Source organism: Botryllus schlosseri, chromosome 10 (genome assembly GCF_051294905.1).
Source record: "Botryllus schlosseri isolate E-star chromosome 10, Bs_hap1, whole genome shotgun sequence".
NCBI classification, from domain to species: Eukaryota; Metazoa; Chordata; class Ascidiacea; order Stolidobranchia; family Styelidae; genus Botryllus; species Botryllus schlosseri.
In genome coordinates, this window is record NC_137245.1 from 25,881,081 (window position 1) to 25,896,860 (window position 15,780).

Consider the following 15,780-nt stretch of genomic DNA (forward strand, 5'->3'; position numbering starts at 1 on the left):
TCGTCATTTTTTCATTGTGGTTGGATAAGAGTTTTGCGGTAGAAACCAAACGTTAACAGAATCGAAAGTTTTGATTCTGTAGTCTTATGGGAATTCCGAAACAAAATTAGCTTAGCATCTCATCACAAAGCACCGAAAAACGCTCAACATCAGTCTTCGCATTATAGGCCGCGTACATAGTTAACATGGTATGGATTAGAACCAGTTTAATCTTCATTGAGTTTGACAAATGTCACAATGCTACATTAAGTTTGTTACGAAATGAGGATAACATATCAGCTCCACAGCCTCAGTTTCCCTGGAATACTCAACGACAAGCTAAATGGCACGCCATCTGTTAGATATTATTGAATTCAGACTATACCTGGAACTGGTTTTAAATTGCCTTTAAATGCATCCGAGGTTTTCTACATTTGACTTGGAAGTTGATTTAGAATCGCTTATAGGGGAGAGGAGGCAAAGCTGAAACACGGGGCAAGATGAGACGTGCAATTTTTTCATATAGGACTATTTTCTAATGGACAGATTCCTTCAACTATGTGGTTCTCATGATGTCATTCTATAGTCCTACCATTTTAAAAAGGCAAACATATTTTAGGTTGGACAGAAAAATGCCCAAGTATATATTTTTATAGTCCGTGTAAGTTATAAGGATTTATGCTTGTAATGGCATACCGATCAAAATATTTTATAATATAAAACGGCATTACTGGAGCTGGTAGAGTGCAATAATAGCAGTGCAATCGTAAACTTGCCTCTGAAAAGTAATAGACAGAAAATTATTTAAGGAACTTTCTACAATATTGGAGGTGATTCGGTGGTAAGATGAAACCAAGTTGAGACAAGGGTATCAGAGGACTTTTCCATTGAAAGCCTCGAAATATTCAAAATTTACTGTTTACGGCCCGCATAATGGATTGCTAATGATGCTAATATGCTATATTGTGCTATATATAGCATATGCTATATATGCTATATATATATATATATATATATATATATATATATATATATATATATATATATATATATGCTATATGCTATATATATTATATTGCTAATATAATGATGCTAATAATGCTATATTGTGTAGCTTTAATTCTGGAAATTGAAGGCATTACTACACTTGTTTTTATACTTCAAGATGTACGTTATCCAGACAAAAGAACTGATATTAATCAAAAATCAAAATATATGGTACTGGGAATTGAAAGTGATATATAAATCTAAAAACGGAACATGTATTTAATGTCTTTAGTCCAGAAAGTTTCAAAGGCTGGTATGCTAAAACAGCTCTAAAACTAAAAAAAGTCAGAGTCCACTTTCCAGATTAGGACACGCCATGGACAGCTATATTACGGTATGATAAGTAAATGCTAGATTGCGAAACATCAGTTTCAAACGTTATGATAAGCCATATATACTGTGATGAAATATTTGATATGGCGAAGGGCGACAATGCGGTGTGAACAGGACCACGCCGACCCGCTACCTAAATTATATTCACCGATACTTTCGTGAAATCATACTATGGACACTCGGCATTCACTGCGCGAAAATTCCGGGCTTAACTCAACTTTTATGAAAATTAAATGTCGATACTCCGTGGAAACAGCCCCGAAATTTCTCAGGCTTTCTTCCTGATTGGAGCACTAAACTACTTCTACTTGACAAACTGAAAATAGCAAAAAGTAAGTAAGTAGATCACAAAATATTATGAAGTAGAAGTAGAAGTAGTGAAATTCAGATCTACTTGAGTAAGTACCAGAAGTAGAGGGAAACTACTTGAGTACTTCGAAAAAGTAGTACTCCGTTATTGACCACCTCTGTAAATAGTACAGATCACTGGCTTTCCATTGGTACCAAAATTATTTCTCAGAAGGTATTACTCTTCAGTGGCGTTGATATATATAAAAAAAGGTGTCTCATCTCTGCCTCCTCTCCCCTAATACGATAGGGTTACCATGGTGCTGATGCGCCTCATATATCCTAATGCTTATATTCCAGAGTTAAAATGACTAATAGGTTCAAGTTGAAGCGTTGCAGGAATATAGTTACATACACACTTACGCAGTGACATAAGCTGGTCCCGAGCTATATCGAAGAGCCATTTAGAAAATTCTTATTCACGATTTTCTTTTGGAAGGAATATTAGGGGTATTCGATTTTCGTCGTGACAAGGAATTCTGCAGTTACTCTCCGTAAGTAGCCTACATGGGTGGCATACATACACCAGACTAAGAAAGGATGTAACTTCTTCATTCTTCAGCAATGATGTCGCGAGGACTTGAGTTACAAAGTTCAATTGATGAATCAAAACAACAGGTACTCATCAGATCCTCACATAAAGACTAAAAGCCTGTGTCAGTATGTCGAGAAGTCACTATGCATGCACTACAGCCTCGAAGGCAATAAAGACTCTTCAAAGGGAGGATAAATTTATTGAATAGCATGCTGAATTATTAATCAATGTATGATATGAAATATGAGTGCGAGAATATAATAAATGCAGTTATCTCGTTTTTCTGCATATTGACACCCGTTTCATCTCATCTAGGGATGTGCACATCGATCCTAGTACTATTTGGCGTGATCTTAGTGTAGAAGTGACAGACATATATTGACATGATATTTTCGCATGCTGAAATTACGTGCTGCTTGTAAGAATTGTCAAGAACGACATATGTGCTTTCGTTTGATATCAAAATAACTTTCCTAATATCAGGGAGCGATGTCACGTCATGTTGCAATAGCATTACCATGTCGCCCTTCCAGGCATCACTCGGCAAGACGCACTTATAGATGAAATATTTCAGAGAAATTGAGACGTACTATAGCGGTTGTCACAATGCGACCGAAAGAAAAACAACCGCATGGTGATAAAATCTGAAAGTAAATGTATGAGACCTCGAGTCGAAGCAATCGAGTATCAACCCGATTTTCGTCGCCCCTTGTACGGTCAATATATTCAGCGGTAATAGATGCCCAAACTAATCGCAGTAAATGAAAGTATAGCTTGACAAATAAGAGCGATTGAATGAATCTCGATGAATTCGCCCTCTATCATATCCATTTGCGATTAGCGAATTGTATTCTGGCAAGGATCTCCATACGATAATAACGTAGGATAAAAAATTATGTATCAATGTCCATAGCTATACATACGATAAAAGCGACATATTATATTGAGTTACTTGATTTGATTACATACACGCGCTTTATATATTTTTAGAACTTCTGCATCACAACGGGTCACAACTATGGACTTGATTTCCAACAGGAACCCCATGCTCCTCCAGGAAGTCTTGATACGCATCGACCCTCGCAAAATATCCAGGCTCCGAAGGAGGGCACCCGGCTGCCGAAAAGCTCACAATCCCAACAACATACCATTCACAGCTTTTGCACCTTTGACAAAACAGCGCTCCGCCACTGTCCCCCTAAATGTGATAACATATAAGTCATACAAAGTCATATGAAACATATTGATGAGATGTCAATTTTCACATGCACTTCACACTTAGCGAAAAGAGTTGGTATTCACACCGTGTACCATGCGTGATATACATGTGCGAATATGCGAAACCGAACCCACCTCAATTCAATCAATTCAATTAATTGCGACTAATTTGATCATTTCAATACACCACAAGACAGCGATACAATGAAAAACAGGAAAATGTTGAAGCGAGCTGGAGTACCCTTCGAAATCTGGCCGGGCCTAGGCGACGTATAAAAAAGGAGGCATGCACACTGAATAAAAAGCAAAAGAACACAATATAAAAGGATATCGATATGTCTGGTTGTGGTCTGGTGAACTAGAGAGGGCTAACTAGTATTGATTCAGTAGAAATTGCTTGTATTTCGACTTGAATGTGAACATGCTCGATGACTGTTGGATAGCCGGCAAGATAATGTTCCACAAATAAAGTCCAGCATATTTGATAGAGCGATCATCTTTTATGTCTACCATATGATAGTTGAACGACATGGACGCACGTGTATCGTACTCATGGCTGTGGAGTCGGTGGAGTCGGATTTTGGCAATCTTTTGCTTTATGAAGTCAGAGTCTCATTTTAGCACGCCTTGGAGTCAGAGTCGTGAAAAAAATCCTAACTGGAGTTGGAGTCGGAGTTTGACCCTGATGACGCTGACTCCGACTCCAACTTCTATATTATGAAAACAATTGCTTTCAAAGCTATCTTTAAATTACTTATAAAAACTAGAATATGATTTTTATACACCATCAATCACTGCTATTATTAACAATATTGATAATATTGGACAATATTTGCAAATTGCAATTCAGTTGCATAGAGGAAGAAAATCGCAATAAGCATCTTCGCTATGCAGTCACAAATTAATGCAATATTTGGAGCTATACCATGATACTGTGACAGATTAACTACATCGTCTAATTATGTAAAATTGTTCAATTGATGTAAATATAACCAAACGCTGCTTCTCACTTGACAAAATTAAAAATATTTGTGGTGTAGCTCAGCTGCCCGAGTCGAACAAATGAATAAGAAAGACTGCAAGTCCTAGTCCTCGAATACTTGACTAAGTGCATGTAGATAGATATATGCTATCTGGCTACTTCCTAATTTCGTTTCTGACCAATGTTTATTGGTAGTGAGAGTGTGTGTGCTTGTAATCAGTATAGTGTGTATTGAGAAAAGTAGTAAGTTACATCTCTGTATTAGTTGCTGACTCATACACAAGTGCTACACAAATTTTATCTACATTTTAATTATACAGGATTTGATATATGTAATCGTTGAATGATTCATACATATTAGGGTATTAGAGAGTCCATGTTATAAAAACTTATAAAATTTGAAAAAAGGAAGGATATTTAGAAAGGCATTCTTCCGTGTTTATTGCGTGCATACTGAATAATTCTTTGCCATAATGAAACAATTTTGAATGCCATCGTTAATCATATATGTTTGCATATGTTTGATGGTTATATGATAGTCATTTGACCGTCACTGTGGCATATAATTTTCGAAGTAAATTGGTAATACCGTTGGCGTCGGAGTTCTCTTAAGAAAGTAGTCGGAGTGGAAGCTGGAGTCGGAGTCGGTACGCTTAAAGACTCAGGAGTCCGAGTCGGAGTTGTGGTCGGTATATTGAAAATGTGGGGAGTTGTAGTTGTGAGTCGGTATAATGAAAATGTGTTTAATCGGAGGTGGAGTTGGAGTCGGTGGCAAAATCTACCGACTCCACAGCCCTGGTCGTGCTTATGCGCTTTTGATACAGAGGTTAAGAATTCATTGACATTTTCGGGGCAGTGGCCGCAGTGGAACTGATACATACACTTGGCAATTTTTAGTTCCCGCTTATCTTTTATGTTTAGGACACTGAATCTTTTAAGCAGTGATTTTTCGACACACATCCTGATCCCATTGGGGCCCTGGCTATAATACGTAGAACCTGATGTTGTAGTTGTTGCAGGGGCTTCAGTGCGCTAACACTGGCAGCCCCGCAAGAGATGATGGCATATTGTAACTTTGATCGGAATAATTATTAAAAAACTATCAGAAGGACGCAGACTGGCATATAGTCTTTAAGGCTGTAAAGCAGACCACAGTACCTCAGATTTACCACCGCGGTATAAGACGGTGGTTCCCAACCTTTTCGGATGTCGAAGCCGCATATCAAACTTCAGAGTAGGTATGGAGCCCCATCAACACACTCTAGTAGGTTACTGATTACGAAAATTTAGAGGTAGCTGGCCTACCTCTGGATCTCAACATCCATCTAATTCAAAAGCATGCACCTCACATAGACTTTTATAGATACTATATCGGTTATTTTAGCATGGATAGACTCAGATTAGCGAGTGCTATACATTGAAATAAACTGAAATGCATATCATTACTTCAACATACTATTATGTCATTCCAGCACTTGATGCACTATTTTGTGGGGATTATACGCTGAGTAATGTTGGACTTATTGCAGTTTATACTTGACTATTAGCCGATATTTTGATTTTAGTACAATTGTGTCGAAATTTACTCTTCGCAGAGACGATATATAAAGGTCTATAACGAGCAGAACTCAAGATATGTCCTTGTCTGACGGGTATTCTCACTTCTCAGCCATACATTGTCCGCTAGTCTAAAGAACTATATCTTTCCCGGTTTTCAGAAACGGCCTGGGACGGCTTTAGACGTAACTAGGGCAGGTTTTGTTGCACCAAAATCGAGAGAAAGTTGCAGTTAGCTTTGACAAAAGTTGCAGTAAAAAGTTGCATTTATAACACTGGTCAACAAAATGAAAAAACAAAATTTAGGCAGAACATCTGAGAGCCGTTTCTGGGGTTTTTGAGGTTGCTGATTACGAATATCACATTAATTTTGTCAGATTGGCTCTTTGTCAGAATATATTTATACCCCTAAAAAAACCAAAATTACTGTATCTACCCTTAAATATTTCACTTGGTAGGAAGAAAATCCTAGTTATTTCTGATTTTATACTGCGCATAAATAACTAATTGACTATGAAGAACCCTCATGTCATTCTCAGTCATTCTATCAATATTAACATGACATGATGCGAAATATTTTTTGTCCAAAAACCAGGTTGTCAAGCCTAAAAATTGTACTTTTGCACAACGGAAATACATATTCTCCTGTATCAATTGGTCATTTTACCAAGATTAAAGAGGAGTATAAAACCATAAAATTTGTCCTTGGAAGGCTTAACTACAATACTCATATGCGTCTCCTTTCTTTTGACTGGTAAATGGAAACTTTTCCGCAGGGTCAACAAAGTGGGTATACCTATTAACCCTGTCAAACGAGAAGCTTAAATCAGGTATCTGGTATATTCGAATACCGATGAAAGATTCCAATTTCACATTAGGAAGGAGTTCACTGCATGTAATTTCTCCTAAGATGTAGTTAATAAAACTTTTCAGATGATCATAAAGCACCCAGTTGGTCCGAAAATTCGTATCTGCATATCGAACACTTGAGCACAAACATGATCATAAAAGCTCACTTCCTGTTGTGACATCTTCATATATTTCCTGATCATCATGTTAATCAGCAAGGGGAGAGGTTCTACCAAGACATCAAAACAACAAAAGAAAGATATCAAGGCAGATGAGATGAACAATTGAACATATTATGTCAGACCATTGCCGGAACCTTTCAAGAAACTGCAATAAATAGCTTACAGGCGAAAATCCCACAAAAAACAATTGTGATTTAAAATATATCAATAATATTATATTCCAACTGATTATTTCAAGTTTACAATAGGTGGTTGACGTAAAATTGATTGAATTAATGCCACGTTATTTGAGTATCTAGTTAAATATTTATGTACATGACTGGAGTTTATTTATGTCCATGATATCCGTGAAAATCTGTAACTATGATAAATCTATTACCCCTGAGTGTGGTACTGTAGCTATATGTAAATTTAAAAGAGTATTTTGTGTGTAAAAATAACAAGTAGATTGATTTTCTAAACGTTATAGTACAGGGGTTCTCAACCTGGGGGGCGCGCCCCCCTTGGGGGGCGTGGGAGGCTCTCAGGGGGGCGCGAGAAATTGACGAAGTCAGTATAGGGGGGGGGGCGCGAGAAATTGACAAATTCAGTATAAATTGTACGTGTCTAAACATGTGTTTCACATCCATTATGAGAAGACGATTAATGAAGATGAAATTTATTCCATATTCAAGAAAGCTTGCAAAATACAAACTCTAGCAACAGCGCTCAACTGAGTATAGTCTGATTTCAACTTCATTTGAGCAAATTTTTGAAATTCTTTGGAGATATAGAGAGCAATTCCCACTTGTAAGTCATTCATTGCTTCATGGCTTTGACAGTAGCCTAAAGCTTGTCGCGCTGGGCAGCTCTTGTTAGTAGCTTATGAACTGCACTGCCTAAGACAGACTTAGATGCAACATAGGTTGCCCGGTTTCGCCCTCATTTAGGCTATAAATCAACACAATTAATTCATTTCGAAAACTGATCAAATTTAGCCTGGCAGGACAGAACAACGCAATGTTTTTTTGTTATTTTCAAACAAGTTTGAAGAAATTTGTCAGCAATGTAAAAGACTCAACAACTGGAATGCAGATTCAAAATTGGCGTAAGATAGGCTATACCTTATGTATACTATTAGATCAGGGGTGGGCAGCCTGCAGCCGTAGAAGGGCATTTGAGCGGCCGTCGACGCCTAATTCAATTAGTATGTGTTGGCGACCGTAGACATGCAAATTGCAATTACGAATTCACTCCCGCATTTTCAAGAGATTTTAATTACTCTTGAAATTTTCTTCGCCCTCCGCGCTATTCAACAAGACTTCATTTTTCGATTTTAATGCAGTAGCGCCCTTCTTAATCTGAGCCGGTATGGGAATTGGCAAGAAATAGTAATTCGTTCGCGGCCCTGAAAAATTTTCGCGCTCCGCGCGACAATATGCACCTCCCGGCAACTATTCATAACATTGCCACTCGCGATTTCGGTGCGTACAATAGGCCATTGTGAAAAGTAGAATAGTCAGGAGTTCACCATGAATGGATATGGACAGTTTACCGTAGGAATTTTGCGTCCAGATCGTTCATTGCGGCTATGCCCTGGAATGCGGCCTTACGCTACATAAGCAATCGAAATGTGGTCATGATTATCAAAAACGTTGCCCACCTCTGTATTAGATGATGTGCTCTTTTTGACATGATGATAAATGCAAGGGGAGTCAGGGGGGCGCGAGTTTTTTGACCATCTCTAAGGGGGGCGCGTGTCAAAAAAGGTTGAGAACCACTGTTATAGTACGATTGAGCCGATTTTATATCTAGTCATTACCGCGAAAATGGGAGATTTTGGTCAAAATAGCCCCATGGGTTATCTCCACAACAAGAGCCAATTTAAAAAAAAAAACAAGGTCATCTTCGGAATAAGTGCCCTCCAGAACCCCTAAAACCACTCTTACTTTGTCTGCCTAAAAATATGTGTTGACCAGTGTAATTTTGGTTGAAATAGTAGGTTATGATATACTCGAAAGATTTCGTTGTATAACCTAGATCAGGGGTGGGCAAACTTTTGAGCTCGCGGGCCGCATTCAACATCTGAATCCATTCGCGGGCCGCACTATATAAAAATGAGATCATAAACCAAAACGCAATATTGCTGGTTTTTGATTATATAGTGAGGACATGGAGATAACATATATGCTTATTTGAAGCAAACCAAACATTGATATGATGATATCGTACACGCGCCAGAAACAATGGCGAGATTTCATAGACTGGTCGACCTCAATAACCAATTTGTCAAAACTATAGAGATGAAAGTCTGTTGTCCCGACTCTAGAACAGGATTGAAATTTAAATCTGTGAGCAGTGATCAGTTCATAGATTTATCCTACTAATTCCGCTTTGGGTTCAGTTCCAAGACACACAATGCTGACAGCATCATAGGCTAACCATGTTAGCTTCAAACACGCTTCTACTATATGTGTAGATTTCGCGCCCCCTTATCGTCATCATCATCATCATTGGTTTATTAGCAATTTTATCAGTTAAATACACCACAAAAAAATGCGATACAATGAAAAGAAAGGAAGATGTCGAAGCGACTAGGAGTTGTCTATGGAATCAGACACCCACCTTGGCCTAGGCGATGTAAAGAGGAGGTATGCACACTGTATGAAAGTAAGAAAGATAGTATAGAAAAAGGAAGCGACAAGAAATAGGGCGGCATGTCATGGGAGCGAGATCGATAGGTCAGTCGTGGTCCGGTGATTTTGAGGATGGACTGTATTTATTTAGTAGTAATTGCTTGTATTTCGACTTGAATGTGGACATGCTCGTCGACTGCCGGATGGCCGGCGGGATACTGTTCCACACATCAGGTCCGGCATATTTCATAGAGCGATGATCTTTTCGGCCGATCATATGATATTTGGACGACGTGGACGCGCGTGTGTTGTACTTGTGCGCTTTTGATTCAGAGGTGAAGAAGTCATTGAAATATTCGGGGCAACTACCGCAGTGAAACTGATACATAAACTTGGCGATTTCTAGTTTCCGCATATCTTCTATGTTTAGGACGCCGAATCTCTTCAGCAGCGACTTATTGGATGTGAAGCCAGGCCCCTTTGGGGCCCTAGCTATGATTCGGAGTATTTATGCTGTAGTTTCGGCAGTGGCTTGAGTGCAGTTTTACTGGCAGCCCCTCAACAGAGGATGCCATAATGTAACTTCGATTGGATTAAGGATTTAAAGAGTATCAGAAGAACCCATGCTGGCATGAAGCGCCCAAGGCTGTAGAACAGGCCGCACTTCGGAGATAATTTAGTTTCTAGGGACTGAATATGACTCTTCCAGGACATGTTCGAGTCCAATAAAACCCCGAGATATTTGGCATTATCTGTGTTGGGAACGGGTTGACCAGCGATATTAACGGTTAGGTTATTTTTTGAATTTACTGTCAGCAATTTGGATTTCGAGGCGTTTATGCAAAGGTTGTTCTGGGCCGTCCACTCATGGACTTTAGGCATTTGGTCACCAGTCAGGGCATCCAGCTCTGCCGTCGAAGATGCGGAAGAGAGAAGGTGAGTATCATCATCGTCACATCACAAAACGCAACCAGGATGCTATAGCAAACCTAACGGATAGTTTGGTGGCATGGGAGGTTACGACTATTGATCAGAGATTTTTAAATATGAAATTCATACTAAATACAGAGCAATAATTATGAATTGGAAGTAAATCGCGCGAAGCGCGAAAAAAAATTTCAGTTGAGCTCAGCTTCGCGATCCCCTTCAAATGCTTTCATGACCCCGAGGGGCATGCGTCCCCCAGGTTGAGAACCACTTCCTTAGAATTATCATGGTGAAATATACTAAGAAAAAGTTTAATCAAGTCGAATCCCTGCATTAATTCGATTTTTAGTACGCATTTTATCAATATTTTTAATAAGTTTCTTTAAACTCTCGCGGGCCGCACAGAACGGTGTTGCGGGCCGCATGCGGCCCGCGGGCCGTAGTTTGCCCACCCCTGACCTAGATCGTACAGAGCTATCAAATTTGTTACTCTGCCATTTCATGGAACTTCTGGGGAGACCGTCAAAAATAACCTTTTTCCCGGTACACAGCAAGAAAAGTAGGCCTACGCAATGCAAGGAAAATTGTCCCTTAAAAAGGAAAACAGCATAGCGATAACCCCCTCCCCTTAAAAGAAGTCAAATAACACACCCCAAACCCCCCAGGTCTGCAAACTTGACCCAAGGCATTACGAAAAACTCACTCTTGGCGACTTTAAGAAAATCAATAACATGGAAAAGGTGATCCAGTGAAAATATAATTTTCGCCGATCTTGCCTGGGCGTTCGTGAAGTGGGAAACTATATCAAATTTATACGACATAATTAATAAAGCGATCTATTTACATATTGTTCGGGCATGGTCGGGCTTGGCAGGGGTAATTGAACCTCTTGCTTACAAGCCATTGTGTCATAGATAGCAGTGAGATGCAGCTAACCCATATCATATAGCTCTTTGTTATGAATATCAAGGAAAATAGAGCCATACTAGAAATAGTTTGTATAATGTTTTTAAATCGCTCCTTTACATTTTTACGCAATATTTGATAAAAGTTGCAGTAAAAATTGACATGAAAAATAGAGAAAAGCTGCAAAAATTTGCACTATAAAATCCCTCCAAACAGCTTAAAACATCACACTATACATAGAAGCTGTCGGAAGCTGTAAAAAAATGCAAAAGGTTGCAAAAAATTGCCCTACTTATATGGCATTTATTTTCTATATGAGAAATCCTAAAAGCTTGGTTATGGTGGCACGATATCGAAGTCCCCCCATGCGATTGGTCGTGAGCGTCATATTTTATGAGTAAAACTGATGTAATGTTATACAACATTTACCGTATTATAGAACAGACAATCAGCAGACAATATTTTACATACGTTGTTAGGATTGTGAAAATTTGGTTTCCGAGCGATGCTGCCCAGCGACGAGATCCACTTCTCTCAACTACTCACTCAAGTATTATTCCTACTTCAACTTCCTGCTTTTAGTTAAAATAGTTTTGACGCGTCTTTAAAATCTCTACTTTTACTTGTAATTGAGTAGAAAATTTTCCGCGTTACTTCTACTTCTACTTGAGTAGCAATGTTGACTACTCTGATCATTTCTTGATTTTTGTTTTTGTTGTTTCTGGTATTCATGATGTTTTTCGACCACAGCGGTCATTTACACCAGACCGATATTCTTTATCATGATTTCCTAACGGCTGACTGGTAGCTCGATCCACGTCTAGGATTTTTGAGACACCGCTCAAGTGAATCCGATAACGAGGAGGCAAGCTAAACCTCCAACACTCGGGATTTATTGGCATTTGTTTTTTCCACAAAGCAGTTGAATCTAAGATGTATCTAGGATCTTGCACACTCGGTGGTCATCGAAATTGAGTGGTGATACTCACGCTGCATACAGTATTGGCGTACGTAGCGCCAGAAGCGCAGATTTGATAAAGTGGATTATAGTTGGAGTTGGATGTCACACAGTCATCAGTGGCCTCGATTTTCATCTTCGCCTCCTGAAGTATGTCAGAAACGGCTCCAGTTCCGAAGTCCACAACTGTGAATAAATACGAGGCAGTGTAATTTCATAAGGTATAACTATATGCTGTGTTCGGGTTGAAACCAAAGTCACAAGGCTCCGAGTCACAAGACCTGAGTCCGAGTCCAAATCATTGTGTTCATTGTTCCCTAACGAGTTCAGGTCAGGTTTAACTCGATTCTATGAAACTCTTCACTGATATCGGAGACCTCGCAACCATAATACTCATTTTCCCACTCGTAACAGGTTTATTCAAACATCAGTTGGAAGACAGCATCTGGGTCTATTTTCCAAGTAACGCGAGACTTGAATCAAGTCATATAGAATATCTCGTGTCACAGGGATTAGTCGAGTCATTACAACCCTGTGTTAAGATAATTTAAGAGCACTGAAGGTTCGCGTAGACCCCGGATAATACTTTCTGAATTGCTTAAGAGGAGAAATGTTGCTATATCTATCTTCCTGCAGTAATTGTAGCACACGCGCGCCCTTGCATATTGTAGAAAAGCGACGTATACAGCTACTAATTATATTGAATATGGTGTCCACTAATACTGTATAGCAAGAGCAAATATTCAATCATTGATATAGATTATAGAATAAAGGAAGTGGTATGGTAGAGAGTGCGCATTACACATGTCTTTTCTAACTCTACTGTGGTACGTATAGCGGGGCTCAGAACCGGGGATGTCTAGATAGTAGATATCCCTGATCAAAAGATAAATAGAGACACAAGTAATTCGACCCGCGTCTGGATGCTTCGTCGTCTATTTTGACAGTTATGAGGCAAAAACCACTCACGTTTTGCAATTTGTATTTGAACAGTTGAAAATAAGTTTTGGAAACAGTTTGCATCACTTTGATCTCTGAAACCGTCATCACAGTAACAGCTGACTATATTTTTGTAGCGCAATGCGTCATTTTGCGTTTGTCGCGAAAACGCGTATCGCGATTTAGAAAGTATAGCCGTCACCGATTAACCGCTGAAAGCATGCGATCTATGGACCAAATCTACTTTTCGAAACTACTTACTGGAGTACTTGCCTGACCGTTCGTTGTTTACTTCAACTTAAGCAGTTTTAACGTGTCTTGCAAATCGCCTGATTCACTTGCAGGAATCTACAGCGATACTTCTAGTTCTAAGTGCATAGAAACGCTGAATAGTTTGACCACCTCTGAATCAGGGTTGTAATGACTCGAGTCTTGACTCGACTCGAGAGTCCGACGCAATTTTTCATTGACTCGAGTCAGTTTCTTAATAATGGAAAATGACTCGACTCGAGTCACTTTGTGTATTGACTCGACTTGTACTCGAGTCATTGCGCGCGACTCGCCCAAGTCATATGTCGTGGGTCAAGTCTCGTGTATCAGGACCGATACTTGGGGAAATACGCACAGAAACTCTTTTATCTGAATGAATAAACATATTATTAGTAAGAAAAGGAGCATGTTATGAATGCGAGGCCTTCGATATCACCAAAGAGTTTTAAAAAAATGAGTTGAACCTGACTTGAACTCGATAATGAGCATTGAACATTATGACTCGGACTCGACCCTTTGCTCCCTGACTTGAACTCTTACTTGACTCATTTTTTGAAAATGAATCGACTTGACATGAGTAAAATCTATAAAAGTAAGATTGACTTGGGACTCGTAGCCTTGTAACTTGGTTACAACCCTGCTGCGACCATATCCGACATACCTCCCCAGCCTGTAGCATAACACACTGTTCCAGGCAACGGATGTTCTCCTAGCGGCAGGCTGACGGGTTTCACAGACGCCGGTACCTCCGTTAGCAGCTGAAACGTCACTGATTCAAAATAATATGCTCCTGCATTCACACTCAATCATATATACTTTTAACACCATGATGTCATGATACGTGACTTCCAGTGTTTCAGTGTAGTACGGGAATGGTATCGCCTCGGCTACTTGTATGTCCACACCCATAGTATGGTCCCTCGATCCGACAGTAACATATCCAGTGCCAGGCCCGGTGACAAGGCCGCTTGACCTAAACAAAGCACCGTAATTGACAGGGTTTCCTACCCCCTGGAAAAAGCTCCGAACTTGTGGCTGTCGTGCACACGACAATCGTGCATGAGTTATGAACAGTGTCTTACAGCACCGCATAAGTATGGCCCACCATATATCTCTTTTCTCAAGAAAAGAGAATGGTCCTCCGACGGCGCTCAAAATGGCTCTTTTTTCGCATTTTGAGCTAGTTGCTTATATTTCCAACAAAACGTTTAGGCTAGACATAGTATCTATTTCCAAAAAATTACTGTGGACTATTGGTTGGATTAGTTTCGAGTATCTTGACGGCCGTACATAATTGAAATGATATTTCGTGTAAACTATTTCATGATCTCGCTAAAAATTGTCATAAGGGCAGAATCTGACAAATAAATTGGATTTTTTTTTTGTCTTTTACCTGCAACTACCAAGAAAATGTACTGCATCATCTCACTCAAACGTGACAATTCTACTTTCGTTTCACTTGCCGGCAAAAAAACATGTCCTCTTTTTGGTACTGAATATATGGTAGGGCTATCCATACTACTAGAGCAGGGGAGGGCAACTTCTTCGGTCGGCGGGCCTGATAATGAACAATGAAGTACTTGGCGGGCCGGATTACAGACTCGATACATAAATCGCCTATATATCCACCTATACAGGGAACTGCATTTAATGTAGGGTTACCATATTTTTGTTGCACAAATTCCGGACGCTCTTTAGCGCCCACTAGCGGATTTAAAAATGAGGAATGAGCATATCGTCGATCAATATGACGTCACACTAGCAAAGCTTTGTCTATCGACTAGAGGCGGTCAAGGAGCGAAGTCATGTTCATGTCACACCGATGGGGCTGTTTATCAGCCTAATGCCGGTGCGCACTGCACCACTGAGCTATATAAGCACCGCACGTCCGGTAGTTTCCAATCTTTTATGGTCGCAACTCCATTTCCAATTTGAAAATGTTCCGTGGCCAAGCTCTAAATTTGATGATCTGTTTACTAATTAAAGGTCGGCACATTTTCCCGGACATTCTCATTCTCACGCCCTATTATGGAAGCTGATTACGTTCAACATCTTGGCGCACCCCAGAATAAAGGCAACTACCCACAGGTTTAGAATAAAGCATCCATTAGGCCTACCCTAAACCAACTCTATGA

General features: G+C 39.6%; 1 protein-coding gene across 1 annotated transcript in view; it reads right to left on the reverse strand.

Annotated features, from left to right (window-relative positions):
- Positions 1 to 2,421: 2,421 nt before the first annotated feature.
- LOC145447762 (uncharacterized) overlaps positions 2,422 to 15,780 on the reverse strand; it is a 29,392-nt gene continuing 16,033 nt past the window's right edge. The window contains exons 9-12 of the mRNA XM_080326025.1: positions 14,462 to 14,618; positions 14,307 to 14,403; positions 12,468 to 12,622; positions 2,422 to 3,440 (exon numbers count right to left, since the gene is read on the reverse strand). Of these exons, the coding sequence (XP_080182151.1) occupies positions 3,243 to 3,440; positions 12,468 to 12,622; positions 14,307 to 14,403; positions 14,462 to 14,618 (607 nt within the window). The 3' untranslated portion in view covers positions 2,422 to 3,242. The remainder of the gene's footprint in view (positions 3,441 to 12,467; positions 12,623 to 14,306; positions 14,404 to 14,461; positions 14,619 to 15,780) is intronic.